The sequence below is a fragment of the Pipistrellus kuhlii genome, unplaced genomic scaffold, assembly GCF_014108245.1.
Source record: "Pipistrellus kuhlii isolate mPipKuh1 unplaced genomic scaffold, mPipKuh1.p scaffold_m20_p_10, whole genome shotgun sequence".
NCBI lineage: Eukaryota > Metazoa > Chordata > Mammalia > Chiroptera > Vespertilionidae > Pipistrellus > Pipistrellus kuhlii.
In genome coordinates, this window is record NW_023425405.1 from 52,991,630 (window position 1) to 53,014,979 (window position 23,350).

Consider the following 23,350-nt stretch of genomic DNA (forward strand, 5'->3'; position numbering starts at 1 on the left):
ACACCTGTTAGGAGAGCTCATGTCGGAGATGTGCATGAAGAAGGCTCCCCTCAGTTACCCTAGAGGTGGGTTGATTTCAGAAGAACACTGCCTGCAGTCACATAGCCTTTTTACTTGGAGAATCCGAGGAAGGTGATGGACAATGCTAAGTGAAAGGCAAACATTCTTGCTGATCAACTAACAGGCACTCCCCAGGCCCATACTTAAAACAAAACTGGGAGCCTCTTGTTGAATTGTTGCCCCTTTTCTGCAGTGGCTTTGAATATTGAAAACTGAAATTGAATACTGGAATATTGAAAACTAACCCACAATATTTTTACATTTTGATTATCATCAGGATTATTTTTAAAGGTGAGTATAGTTAGAAAACAATGCCCAGCTGTATCTAATTTTCATGGTACTCAAATATTGATGTGATCTCTTTATTTTCATTGTTTTTAGTGCTCAAAATACCTACAAACTTACCTGCAGTCATGCCTATCCTTTCTTCTTATCGAAGTAGATGATGTGTTCCCCTTATGATCAACACCTCCAAATGATTGCCCCTCTCCTCTCAAGCTTCAACCCCAATCACTCTTGACTGGCTCCTTCATTACTGTTCTTACATCTACTCATGTCCTTCCCAACTTTATTTAAAAGAAGAAGAAGAAGATGATGATGAAGAAGAAGAAGAAGAAGAAGAAGAAGAAGAAGAAGAAGAAGAAGAAGAAGCTTTCCTGAATCCTGATTTCTCTCTGCTTTACAATCCCAACTGACCATTGAAATTACCCTTTCCATGCCTGTCAGCAATGTGCTCCTTGTAGCTAAATGCAGCAAGCAATTTTTATTCCTCTTTTCATGTGACCTCTCTTCAATGTTTGATGCTTTTGTCTACTCCCTTTATCCTTTGGTTTGTGATACCACACAATTTATTTGGTTGACAAGGCCCTTCCTGGAATGGCATTTCCTGGGGGGAGCTCTCTTCTAACTTCTATTTTCCTCATGCATTCACTCCCATGGCTTTAATGGAATTTAAATACTCATCACTTTACACCTTGTATTTTGACTTCATGTCTTTCTTTAGGACTTCCAAAACTCATAGCTCTAATTTTCTCCTAGACACTTGCACTCAGATGTCCCAAAGGGCACCTCAAACTAATCATATCCAAAACTAATGCATCGTTTTTTATTTCATTGTCCAAATTAGGTCACTTGTGAATGTGAAAAGGTATACTACTGATAATTAAGCCACAATAACTGGCATAAACAGAAATTCCTCCATGCAAGTCAAGTCACATGCCTTGCTCTGGCTGTTTGTAAAATGTGCATCATAGTGGTACCCTCCCACCCCTGCTGCATTGTGTAGCTAGGGTTGTCATGGAGATTATTCGTGTATGTCATATCTTTAGTCTGGCACCTGATAAACCCAAATGGGAATCTTTACTATTGTTATTATTCATGGTACTAAGAGAGACAATATACACTCACAAACACACACGATCCTCAGCAATGATTCTCAATCTTTTATACATAATACACATAGAAACCACCTGGGGATTTCTCCCTCAGTGTTATTGAGAAATAATTGACATACATACAGTACTGTGTAAAAAAATAATAATAATAATAATAAAAATATATATATATATATATATGATTTTACTTTCCTATATCACGAAATGATTACCATAATAAATTTAAGTAATTGACATCATTTCATATAGATACAAAAATGAGGGTTTTCTCCCCTTGTGATGATAAGTCTTAGGATCTGTTCTTTTTAACAACTTTCAAGTATACCATATGGCAATGTTAACTGTAGTCATTGTCCATTAGATCCCCAATACTTATTTATTTTAAAACTGGAAGTTTGTATCTTTTGGCCACCTTCATCCAATTCCTTCTTCTCTCACCCTCCACCTCTGATAACCACAAATCTAATTACTTTTTCTATGAGTTTGCTTTTTCTTCTTTTGTTTTAGATTGTATATATAAGTGGAGTTCCACATGTAAGTAAAATCCTATTATATTTGTCTTTCTCTGTCTTACTTATTTCACTCAGCATAATACCCTTTAGGTCCCTCCCTGTTGTCACAAACACCTGGGGATCTTAAACCCCAGGTTAGGTCAGGGTGACCTGAGATGCTGCAGTTGCTGCTGGCTCACAGACCACACTTGGAATGGTAGAAGTCTAGAGCAGATGAAGGGCAGGGTTTACAGAAAATATTCTTAAGAGTAGGAAATTAACGTGACCCCAATTATAATACAATCATTCCTTGTCTACTGAAAAGTTCCCCCGAGCTAGCAGGGAATGAAGAACACTCCGCTCCGGCCCCCACTCTGCCATTGACCAGCTGCATGTCATATCACTTAGGGCCCACTACTTAAGTGCATTGTATTTCATTTTCCCCATCTTCCAAATGGGGATAATAATACTTGCTCTACCTACTTCACAGGATTGTTGTAAGGGTCAAATGAGAAAATGTATGTGAAAGCTCTTTGAAAAATTAAAAGTGCTGCCCAATTGTGAAAGGATCAATATAACAGGAGGAGGGGCGGGCAGAATGATGTTTGACCGGTAATGGAGAGCTCCTCAGAAGAGTAAATTCTAATCCTGAGTTTGAAGGCGGTATCTAGGGAGGCCGATTCGCTGTTATTCCAATTGAGAAGTAATAGCTAATGGAAAAAAATATATATCACAAAGACAGAAGAAAGTATGTCGGGGTGTGTGTGTCCATGCATGCATGAGCCACAGTAAACTAATATGCTTCCTCAGTGAGGGGTACACCTCAAAAATTGATGAGTATTTTTTTAAAGTCATTTGAGTAAAAGAGCATAAAAGAGAAGATATAACACTGTGTCTGAAATCTTGATCGAAGCATCTTGAGTTGAAGACAAAAGACGAATTATTTTATGAAGGACTTTTAGGGTCGCTCATTTGGCAGACAGGCCCCCTATTTACCAGGAATGTTTTGCAGATGAAACCTACACACATGGCTGCTAATACTGTCTCTGGAGAGCCTAGATGCTACTGCACATTAACTTGTGTCTGCACCAAAGGCTTGGTCCCAGAATTACATGGGAAATTCCAACCTTACATCTCTGCTGTCTTGATCACTTGCCTTCCCTTCGAGCAGGGCCAGCCTCATGGATGTGCAATCCTCGAGACCAATAATTCTCACATTTTCTTAGCCCTGATGATGCCAAGAGTTCTTGTAAAGTAGCTACTCCTAGAACCTTTATTTGCGAAAGAGTGAGTTTAAAAATTGGTATTACTATTTATGATCCACAATGATGAATACAATTTATTATTATAAAAGAGAATACGCTATGCAAATATAAATTACTATTTCATGCTCCAAGCAATGTTCTCAGTTTAAAACCACTAAGAATCCAGTATTCCATCTATCCAATTAAGGTCCATGAGTCCAGGCTGACACCTGCATTCCCTATCAAGTATTGTAAATGCCATGGACTTCATTTCCCAAAAGTCCCAGTCCTGTTCTGGTAGGTAATGAAGAGAGACAATTTCATGTACCTATTTGGTCTGTGGGAGAAGACAGGTTGGTCCATATGAGTGCGCCACTAAATCATGAACTTATTTGCACAGCAATAGAATCATCATGAAGATTGGAGTGACCCACTCTACTAATTTCTTTTTTTCTCTAGTTCAGTTATCTTTCCCCTTTCAGGTGCAGAAAGTTTGAATCAATGCCAATTTTGTTTAATTGGATTTTTAAAAAAATAAATGCAAACAAATATTCAGTAGCCCTTCTAAGCTCTTTTGGTGAGCTCAACAAGAGCCAAATCAATAAAGCTTTAAAAAACAAGCTACCAATTCCAAATCAGCTGTTTTCCCTACTTCAGAGGTGGTAATGCCAAGGTTTATGCAGAGCAAATTTTTCCAGCTGAATTACCAGCTTCTCAAAAGGGAGATGCTGGCATGACCTCAGCCTCCGTGACAAAAGAGTGCATCTCTAGCCCTAATGCAGCAGGGGTTTTGTGTTTTGTTTTGTTTTGTTTTGTTTTGTTTTGTTTTGTTTTGCTTTGTTTTTAAATAGTCAAAAGTACAAACATGCTCTGCTTTACACTTTAACATTGTAAAGTTGTTGATACAAAGTTCCTTTTTCTACATTTTTATTGCTGAAAGTATTAAAGATTCCCCCATTTCTTCCTGCTTTGCACCTCTCCATGCAGCCCCCACCTCACCCTATACAGACAATAGTGTGGCCTTCACCACACTGTTGTCTGTATCCATGGGCTATGCATACAGGATGCCCCCCCCCCCAATTCCTAAAGTGTATACTATACAGCTAATAGCTAACTTGTGAAAATGAAATGTGTTTTAATAAGCACTGCCTTTATGTGCATATATGTTCTTAGGTTAATCTCTTCTCATACCCCCATGTTCCTCATTTCTGAGGTCAGTTAGTCTGTCCCATGCATCCATGCCTCTGGACCTGTTTTGTTCATAAATTTATTTTGTTCATTAGATTCCACATATAAGCGAGATCATGTGATACCTGTCTTTCTCTACCCGGCTATTTTACTTAACATAATCATCTCCTGGTTCATCCATGTTGTCTCAAAGGGTACGGAACTAATCATTTTTATAGCCACATAGTATTCCATTGTGTAAATGTACCGCAACATTTTTATCCACTCATCTGCTGATGGGCACTTAGGCTGTTTCCAATAATGTAAATAATGCTGTGAACATAGAGGTGCATATATTCTCTCTGAGTGGTGTTTTTGGATTCTTAGACTATATTCCTAGGAAGGAGATCCCGAGGCCAAAAGGCAGTACCATTTTCAATTTTTTGAGGAACCTCCATACTGTCTTCCACAGGGGCTGCACCAAACCTGCATTCCCACCAACAGTGCACTAGGATTCTCTTTTCTCCCACATCATTGATTTACTGATGGTAGCCATTCAGGCAGGTGTGAGGAGATACCTCATCGGGTTTTAATTTGCATCTCTCCAGCAGGGTTGTTTTGACAGCAGGTAGGAGACAATATAACATGGGTCTGGGGACACCAAGCCCATGGTTTGTGACTTGATTTACTCATGCCTTTGTTGGGGCACTCACATTAAAAATATCTGCACTCTGACATTTTTCTCTTTTCTCTAGTTTACTCTAATAAATAGAGTGCAATTTGAAATCCCACCTGGATGAACATTTTCATGGGTTTCTTTTTTCCTTTTGTTTGCCACGGCCCCCTCTCACCTACCATTGAATAAACAGCAGCACAAGATCTGAGCTTTCTCTTCCATGGTAATATGTAACCAGAACAAACAGAGGACATAAAAGAGGTGGGAGAAAGTTGGATATATAAGCAAGAAAAAGTGAGTTATTGATTTTATTGACTGGTCTATTAACTCCTGACATTGCAATAAAGCCTTATTTATTTGTATACAGAAGACTCAATTACATACATACATATCATTTTAACAACTGGGTTATTTACAGGAGAGTTGCAGCTTCATAAATAATATAGACTGGGATTCCTCAAGCTGCTGCTTATCCATTGTTACCTAAGGAAGTGGTGATGGCCACACACACCTCCATAAAATCATTAGAACAGCATTATACTCGGTGAGAAAGGAGAGGAAGGGGCCAGGAACAGGAGCCCCAGCCCTGCTGGAAGCATCCTGGGGTGGTGGATCCCAGATGACTGCTGATTCGTTCTCTCTCCTGCCAGCAGCATGGTCGGCAAACTGCAGCTCGCAAGCCACATGCGGCTCTTTGGCCCCTTGAGTGTGGCTCTTCCACAAAACACCACTGCCTGGACGAGTCTATTTTGAAGAAGTGGCGTCAGAAGAAGTTTAAGTTAAAAGGTTTGGCTCTCAAAAGAAATTTCAATCGTTGTCCCATTGATATTTGGCTCTGTGGACTAATGAGTTTGCCGACCACTGTGCCAGCACATTGGATTAAAGGTCTTTACATTTCCGTTTTAGGGTTATATTACAGCTTTTGTCTTTTTAAGCATGAAGGATATGTCTCAAAGGAAGTTTGATAAGAATTAGATAAACTCTTCCCAAACATCTTCTTTTGATGGTTGGAATGGTGGAAATAAAGAGGGAGAGCCTGATGCTGCCCCTAGTTCTCTGGAGTTCCCTGGAGCCTTGTTCAGGGCACCTTCTGAAATAACTCTTTGTTTAACTATTCGTTTAGTGCATAGTTTCCCTGGTAGGCTATAAATCTAAAAGGCTCAGGAGGCATATCTGGTCATTATTCAGTAAATATTTGTTGCAAACGAGCAAATTAATTAAATAATGAGGAGAAATGAGACAATGCAGTATTATTTTCATGTGTCCCTAGCACCTTGAAAACACCTACCACCTAGTGAAAACTTAATATCGTGAGGAATGAATGATCAGAGAATAGTATTAGCATCCCAATTTTTGGATGAGGTGGGTAGAGCTCACAACCAGATCTTAGGACTCAGATCTCATGTTAAATGTTCTTACCAAAAAATAAAGATCCTATATAATAAAGAGGTAATATACAAAATGACCATCCCTCTAACACACAATATGGCCGCCCCTATGAGGTCAAAGATGGCCACCCCCATGTGGACTCAAGATGGCCACCACAAGATGGCCAGCAGGGGAGAGCAGTTGGGAAGCACAAGGCCTGCAGGGAAGGGCAGTTGGGAGGAACCAGGCCTGAAGGGGAGGGCAGTTAGGGGTGACCAGGCCTGCAGAGGAGGGCAGTTGGGGGCAACCAGGCCTGCAGGGGAGGGCAGTTAAGGGTGACCAAACCTGCAGGGGAGGATAGTTAGGGGCGACCAGGTTAGCAGAGAGGGCAGTTAGGGGTGGCCAGACCTGCAGGGGAGGACAGTTAGGGGCAATCAGGCCAGCAGGGGAGGACAGTTAGGGGTAACGAGACTGGCAAGGGAGGGAAGTTCAGGCCAGCAGGAAAGGGCAGTTGGGGGGCAGGGACTAAGCCAGCAGTAGAGGACAGTTGGGGGGCGGGGACCAGGCCTGCAATGGAGGACAGTTGGGGGCCAAAGCCATCACTGCCAGACATTGTCCTGAAAATGATACATCTGTTCTATATAAAGGCTTTAATTCTTTTCCACTGCAGCTCACACATGATGCATGTACATCAGTCCTGAGCTGCATCTCCCTTGTGTCTGAACTGTGAATAGTGCCTGTCAGCCTCCTGTCACAGAGTCTTTGCAGACCAGTAAGGGAGGTTGCTGTCAAGTTCTGCATCTTCCTGTCCCTGTGTCCCTCTCACGACACACTTGTGGGTTCTACCCTGCCCTAGAGGCATTGCTGATACAGTTGTGACCATGTTTCTGCCACCTGGAGTGCCACCTGCTGTGTGTACGAGAACTGACAACCTGGCTGACACACCTCACAATTCAGAGCCCAGTGGGTCTCTGTCTCCCTCCAAAAAAAATAGTAATGATGAGAAAACTCACATGTATTGAGTGTTTACTCTGTGTGTGTGTGTGTGTGTGTGAGAGAGAGAGAGAAAGAGAGAGAGAGAGAGAGAGAATTAGAGGCCTGGTGCATGAATTCATGCATGGGTGAGGTCCAGCCAGCTTGGCCAGGGGGAGGGGACATGGGCAGTTGGCTGGCCTGCCTGCTGGTTGAACTCCTGGTAGAGGGGACAGTTTGCATATTAGCCTTTTATTATATAGGACACATGTGTCAAACACAAGGCCCGTGGGCCAAATCCGTCCCGCCAGGCCTTGCAATGTGGCCCGCACCGCGCTGTCATCACTGCACTCCGCTGCGTTTCCATCAAAATGACAGTTTATGACTGTTCAGTAAACCATTCTGCCCGCGATTTAGGCTGGATTTTAGATTTTGGCCCCTTCTCTGATTGAGTTCGACACCCCCTAATATAGGATATATACTGAGGGGCCAGATTATTATGAGTTCAGATACCATAATAATCAAGCCACTCAGTCTATATTTTATTAATTCCAAGATGCACTGATTTTTCCTTCATATTATAATGTGACATCTTAAAAAGAAGATTTGTGGGAAAAATTGGGATGTCTTTTATAGTAATCATGGCTTATTTGGAAGATCATTTATTTCTTAGTGGAAATATTCATGAGTTTTATATCAATAGTATCCTGGATTTGATGAAATATGACATATATTTTGAAATGATTGGACACCTGTTCTTTCACTATTTCACCTTTTCACCATTGTAGTGAGCAGCTTGCTCTGTTTCTTATTTTACATCAGAACCTACAGTTCTAAAGTCAAATGTAACCCAAGAAGTAGATTTTAAAATTATTTGGGCTCAAAACAAGTTATAATCTGAGTCCAAGTCATGCTTAGTAGACATATTTTTATAATGTGAACTTTGACAGATATCCCAAAATATTATAGCTTAAAATAACAAAGAGAAGTTGTTACACTTTTGAAGTTGTCATGTAATAGAGTTAATATAACAATTGAAAAATAACCTAAACAAGTCCTGTGAAGTCTTTGTTCTATTTGACTTTGAGTGGAACAAATTTTTCAGAACAAGAGGATGACAAAATAATGTTTTGCTAAAAGGATAAAAGAATCTGACCTAAATATTTTGGTGATAAAACACTCTCTGGATGCACTCAATAGCATCTTTAGCAATAGATACTTTTTCAATTACCATAATACTGAGAAATAAATAGACAAAGTAAGAGCAAAATGGCCAGAGACACAGGAATTGAAATAGTCGTTTGGCTGCTTGGTTTTTTTTTTATAACCAACTCTCAAGTGGGGAAGGGGGGAATCTGACCAATAATCTATGGATGGACCATTAATTTGAGTTTTTAGCATTCTAGATCTACTCAAACTTACTACAGATGCCATGTTTTATTGCTGTATCTCTGAAGACGGTTTTGTAGCGCTTGGTAATTTGTTCTTACTGAGTTGTGCGACATCCTTCTCTTCCTGCACAATTTTGTGTTGTCATGCTGTCAGAGAAGCTCCATTACCATAAGGGGTTGCTAACTGTGTGTGATGCTACAATTTCATGCGATGTAATTCCTTTAGGGTTTCTTCCTGCCTGCCCTTTGCTGAGTTCTAAATGGTCCCACTTGCACCAATCTCTACTTGCACACAAGAGTGACTGCAAATGCTACCCTTTCGCAGTATCAGTGTAGAACTGCAGTTTTATTTTAGCTTTAAGGGACTCAAAAATCTTATTCCCTCTTTTCAAATTGGCGCTCTGGCTACTTTTGCACACACACAAAAGTAGTGTTCAGAGAGCAAATAACTGAAATGGTTAGGCCAGACTCTTATCTGTATGGACCCTCTCAAAGGGAAAAAAAAAAAAAAACAAAGCAAAGATATGGATATGGAAGGAAAAGGTGTCAGGAAAATTTCCATAAATCACAGAGCAAGGATATTGGGCTACATTTTACTTCAGTTTGGTTGTGTTCTAAAAAGGATAAATATGCTTCCCTTTAAGAATGTAAGACTGGTTCTTACTGTGAACTTCCTGCCTGGGAGTCCTTCCCCACTGCAGGGGTGAGAGTGGCCGAGGGTTATTACTGTGATGGAGCACATTCCTCACGAACAGTTGATTTCCCTTCATTCTCATGCATGTCACTCTGACTTTTGTGAGATAGGATCTGACAGTCGATTGAAAATATCTGATAAAAGTTAGACGTTTTAGGTATATTTTTACTTAAGTGCCACTGAAGTAAATGAAGGAAGAAAGAAAAGAAGGAGGGAGGAAAGAAACAAGAAAGGGATGAAGGATGGAGAGAGGGATGCAGAAAGGAAAGAAGGAGGACCACATGTTTTCTGTGTTGGGGGGGTCTCTGAAATGTTGTACCATGGGTATTATTAGAAGTAACTGCACGCAGAGGCCATCATTTCCAAAGGAAATAATGTGCATGTATGTTTTTTTTCTATTGTAGCTCATGGTTAAATCTTATTCTGAATGTCAGATCAGCTGCCTCCTGGCTGCTGAAGGGTTGTGCAGAGTTCAGACCTCTGGAAGGCATCTAGGTCTGTGAGAACAGGGATGATACATCACTGTGATTGGCATCTCACTTTGGCCTGAGCCTAGAGTTTGGGCTCGCGTTACCATGTAGCTATCTCTGCTTCATCCCCACACTTGGGTTTCCAGGTATCCTTGTGGGATGGCTAAGCTAAGAATCTCAATAAACTGAAAAGAGTTCAAAAATTCATAAGCCTTTTGAGGGGGCAGCCCTATACATCTAAAGGGCTGCAAAGAGAGCCTCAAAGATATAAGAAAACAAACTCAAATGTTGCTGGAGGCTCACACCGTATCCAGCAGAATGGGTTTGAAAGGTAAGGTAGGTTGCCTCTTACCTGCTTAAAAGCAGGTGGGCAGTTTTGTCTTCCCAGCTCTGAAACAAAGTCGCTATCAATCAAAACGGGCATTTGACCTCTGCTCCCTGCATCCTCACTTCCGAGCTGCTGAAGGGTTAGCTCTGTCGTTCTCCAGGCAGAGAGGGGAAATCAGTAAGCCTGTGACTTAACGGGAAAAACACTTGTAAAGTTAGGACTAGTTCCCCATCCCTTCTCTTCAGCCTCATTTCTCCACCTAACACACACACACATACACACACACACACACACACACACACACACACACACACGCTTTACCTAAGCTAGTATATAAATTTTAAAGGAGATTACTCAAGAGCTTTGAACATTTTTCAAGCACATTTAAAGTCGGTACTTAGTAATTCTTGCATGTTACACTAAAGATAGGCAACAGCTAATTTCATTGCCTTGGACTCTCTTGCTGTCAAGTTTGTTGATGATCCAGCAGGCAGTCAGGGGAGAAAAATATTTGTTTGTTTTTGTCGGTGAAAGCGTAACACTGTTAGGAAGCTAGGTCTACAACTGGGAAAAGACATGTGACATATTCCATATGATTTCTCTTTTGAGGAATTCGTGCCCCATCGCTCCATTATCGGCATAGGTAACTGAAAATTGATAGGAAATAAAGCCATATTGCATCTTGATTTTCCACCAAATGGTATATTTATGTAGTCAATGATAATTATTTATAGTAGTCACATTGATGATTTATACATTCAATTTCTTGTTGGGGGAAAAAAGGCCTAAATTCCCCCGTAGACACAAACAGTTTTTTCAAATTGTATGCTGATTTAGAAAAATAACTCTCTTAAAGAATTTGTAAATGTAGGTGCAGTTTCTCAAAATCTGAGGATCCTTTATGAGGAGGTCCGCTGGATGGAAAAATAGTCACTCAAAATTATATGGAATCTGATCCACGGACGGTGACAGTGAACTGTGGGCAGGGCTTGTTTTAAGGGTCAGTGACCACTGCAGGCACATAGGGCTCCCACCCCAGCAGGATTAGTGGCCTGAGGTCACTGCATTGCAATGCTTAGTCATTTATCTTTGAACGTGTGCTTTGTAAGGAAAGTCTGTTGGTGCAGCAAGAGCACGTGGGTGGATGGGTCTTGTAGCATCTAGTAGTCCAGCTGCTACTTCCTCGCTCTGCAGGCTAGATTCTTGGCTACTTGCTTCCTGCCTCTGGAGTCCCCAGAGCCCTGGGAGCCCATGTGTGGATGTCACCTTCTCCCTTCTGCCCGTCTCAGGGGCCTGGCTCAGTGTGCAACTGAGAAGATGCTTCATACCCATCCCTGGTCCAGGTGTCCCATAAGAAAGGTTGCCATCCCTCGGCTTTACCCATCTGCCATGGATCTGGACAGCAGTCCTGGGGAAGAGAGATTGACTTCCCAGCCTCAGACCAGGAACCTGCATTTTCATTTTGCACTGAGTCCCACAAATTATGCAGTTGGCCCTGGTGAGGGGTTGAGCATGAGAAAGAAAACTCCGTAGATGAGCATAAAAGCACAGTGTGTATATGGATGGGATTCTGGCATTCATAGGGCCATGCCAGAATCCCATCCATCAGTTGAGAGCAAAGAGTTTATCCCCGGATTGAGTGTAGGGTTGAGCATTTCCCCTAGCAATGAACTTGTTAGAGGAAGTGTTCATTTCTTGGGAGAAGTGTGTTGAAGTGAGCAAGCCTTCTTAGATTTAAAAAAGGCATTTTTAAATTAGACAAAATTAAGTGCTTTAAAATATGTGTTGGAATGATTTCAGCTTACATTGATACATATCTCCACTACTTTAAGAATACCAACTCACTACAGCATACATAAATACCAATATGCATATATACATATGTCTGCATCATATGTAAACATCTGTATGTATACACACATGCCAAGGCCCAGAGCTGGCCTGGAGGAGATACCAAGTTGAGTTAGAAAGAGTCTTTGTCTTGAAAAAATTTAAACTCTTGTGGACATAGCAGTAATCAGGAAAAATCCATACCCCAAAGCACCCTACATGCTGCCAACAGTGTGTCATGGAATATTACCTGAGTGTGTTTGATGAATCTCTCCTTTTTATCTTTTTTTCTTTCTGAGAGGAAGTATTTACAGAAATTGAGACCTATATTGGCTCAGATATCACAGGACTTCAGCTCTGCTTTTATTATATTAAAAATTGTTGGGAGAAGACTGAGGAAGATTTAGTAAATTTTAAGAGAACAAAATGCATTTAAAGTCTCCTATACCACAAGTAGACTAAGTCTACCATGTAGAACTGAAGTAGATATTGAATAACTTTGGTAAATATTACAAAAACATTTTCAGATAATCAAGTCCACATAAGGGTTTCTTGTTATGCTTTATCCAGATATCCCAAATCTTACTTTGACTTTTCATGCATCTCTGAAGCCTTATAATAAAGCTCAGCAGAACCACTTAGTCACCTCGACAAGAAAGGGACCCATTATGCACATTAATGTCTTCAGACAGTCTCTCTCCTCCAGGCCTCAATGGGTGACATGGCAAGTACCTATGAAAACATGCAAGCCTTTATGTGAATTAATGAACGTTTGATTTTCAAGTGTGTTTATTACTTTAAAGTCTCCATTTCCACTGGATTCTTGAATAGTGTGTGTAGCCAGTATAATGAAGAACTCCTGACTGGCCATAAAAAGGGGCAAGCAGTGGCAATGGCTTTGAAAAGACTTTTACAGACACTTTCACTAAATGCCAAGTCCCTTCGTGGCATTTAGTAATCTTGAAGAAATTGAAAGAAAGGGAAGTTTAATTTAGAGGGGATTTCTGCCCTGCTTAGCTGGGGTCACATGCCCAACATAAAATAATAATGCATTCAACTGTCCATCTTATAATAAGCAACCTTTGCACCACCTGACTCACTGGTGAAAACCACAAACGGTGGGCAGGAAAGATATGAATACCAGAAAAAGCTGAGGGCCTCCTGTAATGTTCATGTGATTATGTTTGTGCTAATGCAGAGAGCACAGAAAGCCAAAGGCTCCCTCTGCAGAGCCTGGTTCATTAAAAATACATTGGTCATTGACAAGAGCATATGGTGCACTGACTGGGAGGCATGGCCACCACATAGGAGAAGGTAGAACTGGTTTATTCATGGTGAGCAATTTATATGTGCAATTCTGCTTCATTCTCAATGGCATGGCCATTGTAGCCTCTTTGCCAAGGTAATGAGATAAGGCTTCAGAAAGAGGTATAGGCTCTCAGCATAAAAAGTGTTTCGTTGTTGCCCTGGCCGGTTTGGCTCAGTGGATAGAGCGTCAGCCTGTGGACTCAAGGGTCCTGAGTTCAATTCTGGTCAAAGGCATATTCCTGAGTTGTGGGCTCGGTCCCCAGTGGGGGGTGTGCAGGAGGCAGCCGATCAATGATTCTCTCATCATTGATGTTTCTGTCTCTCTCTTCCTTTCCTTTCCTCTCTGAAATCAATAAAATTTATATATGTATTTTTTTAAATATTTTGTTGTTTCTTAAAATGGATTATTTGGAAGTCAATTCCAAATGGGGGATAGGATTTAGAACTCTATATCGGGGTGCACATCTATTTTAATTTTAGAGTAACTGAGGGATGCCGGGCCTAGTTTGCCTTAATGAAAACCTGTTATACCCAATGAATAAATCAGTAGGTAACTTGCCATGAGGAACGAGGGGAAGTCACTCAGGAACTCTGACCTTGAGTGGGGTGGGGAGGTGGAACTTGTGAGGCTCTCTCCTCAGGAAGGCACTGAAGGGAGGAGTCCAGCGCCTGGGATACCACCCCTCTGGGCTCTGCAGGTAAAGCCCAGCCCCTCCAAAGCAGAGTGAGCTGCAGGCAGCCTGTGGGGTTCAGATGGGAGATCAGCCCTGGAGGGATGGTATTGAATAAGCCAATACTCTGACAAGCAGCTATTTTAACAATTAAAAATAAGATTTATCCTAGTTTACCAGTCAAATGGTACAGAGTATGTATTACGGGTAGTGTGTGAGGGAATGTGGATTTGCACATACAGGGATGGGAGTATGTATTGAGTTGACATAGGGCAGGTGAATATTATGGGCAAATTAAATAGTGATATTAAATACAAAAAAATCTTGTTGATTAATAATAGTCAAGAGAAAGAGCACAAATATGAAAAGTATGCACAGTACCAAATTTTACATATTTTCTCATTCAGTCCTCACAACAGCAATCCTATGAGGGAGGTGCTGTTATTTTCCCAGGCTTTTACCAGAGGAGACTGACACATAAAGAGGAGAGGAGACAAGCCCAAATTCATGTACCTAGAGAAGTAGCAGAGCTAAATTTAGACCCAGGCAGAGCTTAAAATTTAAGAGTCCTTTCTTTTTGTCCTGGTAGGTGTTACTCTAGCTTAGAACACAGGCTTGTCACCAAAGGATCTTCTGTTCAACTCTCTATTAAGGGCACCTACTTGGGTTGTGAGTTCAGTCCCCAGCCCCTGTTGGTGCACATGCGGGAGGCAACCAATCAAAGTGTCTCTCTCACATTGATGTTTCTCTCTCTCTCTCTCTCTCTCTCTCTCTCTCTCTCTCTCTCTCACTCTCTCTCTCATCCTCCCTCCCTCCCTTCCTCCCCTCCCTTCTCTCTCTCTCTCCCCAAACCTTCGACCTTCCCTTCTACTTTCTTGCTCTTTCCCTCAAAAGAAAAAAAAAAAAGAGTCCTTGCTTTTAAGTTATACAACAAACTGCTTTTAATATCTAAATTGGAATTGAGGTAAAATTTGGCACCAAGCTAATGATTTAAAGTTATTTCCAAGGTTTATGCTAAATTGTAGTAAAAAGTCAAGTGGATGCCAATACCTCCTCTCTTGAAGGAATCATACCACTCCCACATTAAAAGCCAAGCCTCCATTTCTATTGAGAGAAGACTCAAAGTGAGTGACATGCCTTCAGTGCACCTGGATATAAGTGCTGAGCTGGTGAACACAGTCTTGCCCTATTGGAGTTCATAGCTGCTGCCTGAAAAACATAGACTATTAAGTTCTGAGCAGGCCACTAAGAGCTTTCTGAACATTCTTGGTCCCTAGAGAGGCAACATGTTTCCTAGAACTTGATCAGGAGGGACTTGCTCAACCATTTAAGTTCCTGTTTTTATATCTGTGCCCCTGGGAATAGCTAACCTCAAGTTCTCTGCTGACATAGGCTAAGCACTGCTTCAAATCTCTCTGAAACCCTTTGCCAACGTCATTTATCCATTCTGACTGCTAAATTCCCCCACTGGCTCCAAGAAGACCCCTGAATTGGGAGCTGCCTTACAGCCAGACAGATTGGTTTATGGTCCTACAAAGTTAAGCGTGATATACATGTGCTAGGGGAACATGGAGATGTGCATTAAGAAGAAACATTACCTTTTGATCCGGGCAGGAAAGCATACATAATCTCTTCTAGGGCTTGTGAAAGACTTCATTTTACACATAAAATTGTGTGGAATTGCCCTGTACTGCACTGAACATGGTTTTTCAAAATAACCAGCCTCGAAACAAGCTGTTGTACGCTAGTGAGGGCCTCCAGCCACAGAGAATAAAATGTAAGCAGGTGTAATCTGTGTGAAGTTACGGGAACAAACACACACTCTTGTTGACACAGTTACCTGTATGGGACAGATCCTAAGCCCTACAATGGTATGTCGTTAGGAACAGAGTCCAAAATGGGTGTGGTACTCATGAACGAAATATGAAACTGAAGGACCTGACAAGGCATAGAAATTTTTTAATTACATATAGTTTTTAATGGTATAAAGGGTTTTTCTCTGCTGTGCAATATAAAACTCTCTTTTCACAGTCTTGAGTAAAAACCCATATCTGGTGAGTATGGGGAAGCGACCAAAAATTTAAAACATAAAACTAAACTAAAGTGGGGTTTTAGCTATTTGAGAATTTACTAATCTGAATATTTGACCAAAAGCATCACTTTGGACCTGGTTAGTTCTATAAAAATACATAAAGCTTTGCTGAGAACTTTAAGACAAAATAAGACTTTGGGTATATAAGAAGAGAAATTGTGGATATTTACGATGCTCAATACAGCTTCTAGTTTAAAGTGCCCTGCTAGTCAAGCACAATAAGTAAATCACATATAAAAAATCTAAAGGAAAGATCTTCTGCACATTACGGGGAAATTGTTGGCATCTTATGATGGGTCATCTAACCCTTGTTATTAAATGACAGCAATCATTAAAATGCCAAACATATTTTGACAGAATTCACTTTATAAAATGTCAGCAAGTCTGTGTTTTTATTAGTTTGCTCCAAATCAATTTAGAAATTTCAATAGAATGCTTGTAAGTATTCCCCAAGCAATGTCCACTCCTGACTTTCTGCACACACACAAATATTACAAATTAATCAGATTTTCAGATTTCTGCATAATGGCTTTGCACATTTATTGCTTAATCCTGTTATGAAATGCCATTATGATTGACACATCGCAGTGGAGATAGAAGTCAATTGAATAATATGTAGCAGTCAATTTTATTTGTATCTTAATGTGCTGAAGTATTTTTCCCCCACATTTCCATTATTTATAAGTCTGCCCCTTTGGAGAATATATAGGAGAATTTGTTCTAAATGAGCCAATAATACCTCTTTAAAATTTATAAATGTGACAGAGTCATATCTTTTTTTTTCTTGGTCATCCATGACATGCCAGTACACAGAGTTGTCTTCCACTTGTATTCATAGGATAAATTTCTGGACAGAGAGTCTTGTTAAAGGTGGCATGGAATTGGGTTTCAACCACCAACAAAATAAAAGCTACCGGCTAAAATCCTTCAAAGTTCACGGCTAGCTCTATTTGTTTATTTACTTGTGTATTTATTGTCCTGCCACTGTCTTACCTGCTATATGCGTTGTCCTGAAAAAAAAAAAAAAAAAAAAAAAAAAAAAAAAGCACCTAAGCCCACACAGAGAAGCGATAATGTTTAAGAAGGCTCAAAAGTGCTGCTGTTTGGGTGGCACTTCCTATCCTATGCTTTGGTGTCCAACAGGATTTCAGCAAAGGAAGTAAGTTGTGTTCCATGCTCAGAGGTTGTGTAGGGTTCTTATTGCTTCAGGTAGCACCAGGAAGAGACCCATATTCTTTTTTTAGGACATCACATATGGTGACATTGAAAAAGGCTTTGTTTCTAGGAAACACACATGTGAGATTCGTTTCCTGACGGTGTATGGAGAAGAGCGGAAGTGTATGAAGTCATATGAAGGAACAGTGTGATTGTACTTGGTCATGTCTGAGACCATGCTGTCTCTGGCTTTGGAGAATCAGATTAGCTGTCTCCCACCTATGCGTAAGGCATGGAGGCATGGAACAGACTGACATACATCAGTGTGAGGTTTGGGGGGATGAGAAGAGATAAACCAAAGACTTATGTACATATATGCATAGCCCATGGACACAGGCAATAGGGGGTGAAGACCTGGGTGGGTCGGTAGGTGGGTAAAAGACAGTAAAGTGGGAGACATTTGTAATGTTATCCACAATAAAAAATATATATTTAAATTTTTAAAAAGGATGCAGTTTCCCACATAATCCATGCCTTGGTGTACCCTGTGCAAACTGATGTGTAACACAAGCCCATTGGCACCACTGTCGATAATGTCACTCTCCCTGCAGTCATCGCTTGCTACTTCCTGGAATAACTTGGGCCATGCTGTATGGTCCTTAGGAAAATGTATGTAGACGGGCGATGTGAGTGCTGGTGCTTTGATAACCCACTCTGGCAAGTCATCTGTGCCTTGATGCTATGGGGTGTCTCGGGAAGAGGGGTCTTGTGCAGTTCCCAGGCTGGCTTGTGTATTAAAGGAGCACTTCTCTTTTGGATTCCAGGGGCCAGAGGAAACCCAGCACTATCAGACCCAGGCACTCCTGACCACCCCCAGGCCAGTCAGACCCACCCGCCATTCCCGGTGGGGCCACAGGTCAGTATCTCTCAAGTGCTTTCCATTAGGCTGTATAGATAGAATGATTTAACTATATAAAGAAGCAAGTAAATAATAATGAGTTCAATCCAATTAACTCCAACGGAGAAAAGATGGTGATTAATATTTGTATGGGAAGCTGTATGACTACCTTATTTATTAGATACCATCAAGAAGAAGTGAGTTGGCAGAAATTTTCTCTTTTTTTACAGGAAATGTTCATTTTAATCATCTGGAACCCTGTTTTCTTTTTCTTCTTAAGACCCACTACAACTGAGCTGTTAGTTACTGTGCAGTTTTCTAGAAAGTAAAACTTTAATGACCGGAGTGTGAAGAAAATTAAGTTATTTCAACCTTACTATAGCCATTTTTGCAATATAAGACATAACTTAATATAACAAAGTTAATGCAATTTTAATGCAAGTTCAGCTTATTGGGTTTGACAATACTGTACATCACATACAGCCCTGCATTAATAAAGAAATACATTCATTATTTTTTAAAAAGTCTAATATTTGTGGGGGGTTTTTGCAGCCCATGGTTACATGGAGAGCATGGAGATATAGAACACAATTATAAAAGGCTGAGCTTTTTTTTTCCTTTTTACCTCTGTTATTTAGTGTGAAGCTTTCAGAGTTCACCCTAATTGATGGGAAAAGAGGCTGATCTTCGAGCCTTTCTCTCTCTTTTTTTGTTATGTTTTGTTCCTAGAAATTTATCACTTTCAGTACTTTGAGGGCTCACCAGCTCAAGGCTTGAAAACCCAAGTTTAGAACATGGGTTGTCTTGACTTTCTTGTTCCAGTGCCACCAAGTTCCATGATAGCCTCAAATCCCACTGTCCATATTGGAGCACAAGGGTGAGAGGACAGGAAGCTATGAGAGGGGTCTGCAGAGGGAGGAGGTCAGGGGGAAGTAAAAGAGGGCAGGGCAGTAATCTGAGAGCTACTGGCCAGCTACTGGTGCACAAATTTGTGCACAGGGCTACTAGTAATATATAAGTGTAAGCTATTATTATTTTTAAATATATTTTATTGATTTTGCACAGAGAGGAATTGAGAGGGATAGAGAGTTAGAAACGTCGATGAGAGAGAGTCATCGACCAGCTGCCTCTTGTACACCCCCCACTGGGGATGTGCCTGCAACCAAGGTACGTGCCCTTGACCAGAATCCAACCTGGGTCCTTTCAGTCTGCAGGCCTACGCTCTATCCATTGAGCCAAACCGGTTTTGGCTGTAGAACTCCTTAGAGGATGTTAGAACCAAATGGAATTTTCCAAAAATATAAATAAATGTGATTTTCTTTTTTCTTTTTCCCTATCAGTCAACTTATTTTTTTTTTCCTGGACCAGAGTATGTTTCTTCACTACTTGTTCAGGAACTTTTTGACCCCACATAAGTAGAAGAAAAATTTGCTCTAAAAGCCCATGCCTTGGTTCCAATGGAAAGTGATCGAGGATTATGTTTCCTTGCAGCCACTTCTGACGGCACAGCAGTTAGCCTCAGCTGTCGCTGGTGTGATGCCAGGGGGCACACCCGCCCTGAACCAGCCTATTCTCATCCCTTTCAACATGGCCGGACAGCTTGGAGGGCAACAAGGACTCGTCCTCACACTACCTACTGCGAATCTCACCAACATCCAAGGGCTGGTAGCAGCAGCTGCAGCTGGAGGCATTATGACCCTGCCATTGCAAAATCTACAAGGTAACCCACTGTGTCTGTGTGCCACGTAGGGCTGGTGTTCATTGCAGTGGGCAAGTACTCTGAATATTGAATGTAGTTCAGAGCTGTTTCTTCTATACAGGATATAAGAGGCTTTTGTAGGGAGCAAAGTATCAAGTTGTCTTGTGAGTCCTTAGCTTGCTCAAGCCCTGGGCTTTATGAGTTCTCATTTCCTACGATTAATTTCAGGTCTGCTGGAAGCATTTATGAGCTATCATTGCATGACATAAAAATTTACATGTAAAATTATTATGTTGTTATTTGAAGACTTGAATTATGATCTCAGGAGTTCTTCAATTTGGTCATCTTCCAAGAAAGGTTAGACATGACTGCTTTGTGTAGGAGATGGTTGGAACATCTCAACAAGGTATTGTTTGGAATAATTAGTTTAATTATTATTTGCTTACTAAGTATATTTTAGTTATAATTATTTTTAAAATTATATTATTTGAGATCATAGTTTATAATAAGAAAAGTAGAATTCGAATATTGAGTCTTTCTGTTGCATGAGCATATAGCAAAAGTTGGACTCTAACTTTACTCAGAAAGCGTGTTATTCTTGTTAGTATGAAGATTTTTTACTTTTATTTAAAAGATTTTATAACAATAATCGATAAACTGACTTACAAATGAGTCCTAAAGAGGAAAAACTTGGTTAGGATGCTTAACAAAGAGAAAACATTTATTTTTGATTAGTCAAATATATTTGTTTTCTGCATTGATATAAATGTTAACGACTAAGTTTTTTTCTGCAGAGTGAGAGTTTGGTTGGGTAAGTTTTTAGAACAACAATATGAAGTACTTTTTAGTTGATCAAATGTTAGGGTTCCTTATAACCAATTAAATTGGTCATAGCATCAGTCCACAGATTAAGAAATAGACCAAGTAAGAACTGGTTAACTCTTGACCCAAATTTCTTTACACACTATTATGTTCTAATATCCCATCCACTGTTGCCACTTCTTGACTTTTACTTTAATGTAAAACAAAGTCTTTTTTATACCATTAAACTGTGCCAAGAAAGCTGCCATTCATAAATCATACATGCCCAGGACACATTAATGCACAAACTTTGCTTGTTTCAAATTTGAGAGTGCCTGGGAAGCTAGGATCTCAAGATTAAGCAAATAAGGCAGGAATAAACAAGTTGAAAGCAGCAGCAGCAAAGTGTAGGGAGAAGCTTTTTAATGTAGGTGGATGATGAAATCTTAATGAAGAAATAGCCATTATCTAAATGCAACCTTCCATTTGGAACATTGGCGCGTATGGGAATATTGGATATTATAAATAAACATAAGCTTGTGGAGCTTGGTTGTAGGACATGGATTAGTCCTGCTTGGTTAAAATAGACACCAAAGTAGAGTCCAAAAAAACAGGCTTGTTATGTCTTTATTACAGTTTGGTATTCTTAAGGCTTTATTACTTTGTTATTTTAAGGGTTCAGGATTAGCAACTGGTCCAGTATGAACTTCCATCAAGATGTTCCTTTTCTCTCTTTCTCTCTCTCTCTCTCTCTCTCTCTCTCTCTCTCTCTCTCTCTCTCAATATCCATTTTAGTATTAGCTTATAGTATGGAATTTGGCTCTTTTTGGCATCTTTGGTTTCAGAAAATGATCCCAAGGTCCTCATTAAGTGCTGTAAGTTCAGTAAAAGCTCTAGCTCTTTTATCCGTTGGTGCTGCTCATCGTTTCCCTATGGCCGCATCTTCAGAAGTGTATGGGAGTTGATGGTCAAGCTGGTCTGGGAGCTTTTTCAAAGTTCATTTGGAAACTCCAACTATCTCTGGATTCTGAGCATCTCAGGGTGATGGTGAGTCATGTGACTGAAAAGGGCCCTCATTAATGTTATTGTGCCTAACCACCCCAGGCCTCTAAAAGGGAATAGTGAGTGAACAGAATAATTTATTGGTAATATTCTTCCTTCTGTTCTGTCCCCAAAACCAAGGGGTGTTCTCTTGCATAACTGAAGCATTACTGAAACGATTGCTCCAAGGTCTTATCCAGCAAAAGCTTTCCGTTGCTGAAAAAGAAAACCCATCTGCATGGCCTGTGGCTGTTTTCCCTTCTCCTCTGATCTTCCCATTCAAGAATGAGATGCACTCTTGTCTCATCAATGATGGGATCTTCCTGTACGAAAACAGATGGGAGTAGGGAGTTAAAAATCTTGCAGAGTTTTAGGGATAGCCCTGTATCCCTGCCTCCGTGCTCATGGAATGAGACTTGGGGATTAGACAATCCAGTGAACCAATGGGCTGCAAGCTGTATCATTCTCCCCTCTGAGCAGGCAGAGGCTGATCTCCATGTCCAGAGTGACTAAAACCTATCTCCTCAGCCTGCTCCTCCTCTTGCCTGTCCTGTACCATATTAGTTGACTTTTGACTAACCCCTCATTTTGGGCCACTCATGTCCCATTTTGTCTCCTTCGAGAATATGCATCTTTCCAAATCATGTACCTTTAGGAAATTTCCAGTGCAATCCTTATCTCCACGATTATCTAAAATTCCCCACAACTCGAGTTCCGGTTGGACCGAGTCTTTCCATTCCAGGCCGCCTCATCAGTCACTGGCCAGACTAAAGATTGACTGTTCCATGTTGAAGTGTCTACCTGTAATGTGAAGGGTGTGGGAGGGGAAGCCTGGATGACATGGCGTGGAACACGGGCAACATGTTTAAGAAACATGCTTGGGCCTCCCTCATCAATGGAAGGGGCTCTGAACAGTACAGACCTGTAAGGACCTCCTATAGGCATAAACTGAGACTGAGACTAACCCTGAAGTCAAAGACATGTTAAAGGTGGGGTCTAGGTTCTGAATATTTTAAGGGAAGCCAGTTGGAATTCTGACTTGAATTCAAGCCCAGAAGTGCCCCAAACTCAGATAAGACATAGGAATGAAGTAGGTGAAGTTCGTGTTCTCTCCCGTCTTACTTCTGAGAACCTTTTCCCTTTCTACATACCTCCCACTATCACTACTTTGTATCCTTTTTCTACTGAGTGCTCATGGGGATTTGGTATTAGGTGACTGTCAGCAAACCCATACCTGTCAAATAAGACTAATGATGACAATAAACCTCAGATGAAGAAAATGGCTAAGTGTTCTCTGTCACATACTTTATAAACTTCTTTATAAAGCAGTGTCTTCCATTTTACTTATTACTTTGAAACACAGATAGCTGTACTATAAATGTAATTTGTATTTGCCCTACTATGGAAACTAGATGATTATTTAATGTGATAAAACAAAGTCCTCATTGTAGAATTCATGCAAATGTGTTGGACTTTGTGTGTGTGTGTGTGTGTGTGTGTGTGTGTGTGTGTGTGTTGCTTTTTTAAAATTATTATTAGAGGAGAAAATGTAGATAAATATAGCCTCAGTACAAGTGACCACAATTAGCAAAGGGGTTAG

At 40.6% G+C, this 23,350-nt stretch overlaps 1 protein-coding gene across 1 annotated transcript in view; it reads left to right on the forward strand.

Moving 5' to 3' along the window:
• The window catches only part of POU6F2 (POU class 6 homeobox 2), a 277,332-nt gene that overhangs the window by 74,308 nt on the left and 179,674 nt on the right, over window positions 1-23,350 (forward strand). Inside the window, exons 4-5 of the mRNA XM_045575991.1 lie at window positions 18,136-18,227; window positions 19,701-19,929. Of these exons, the coding sequence (XP_045431947.1) occupies window positions 18,136-18,227; window positions 19,701-19,929 (321 nt within the window). The remainder of the gene's footprint in view (window positions 1-18,135; window positions 18,228-19,700; window positions 19,930-23,350) is intronic.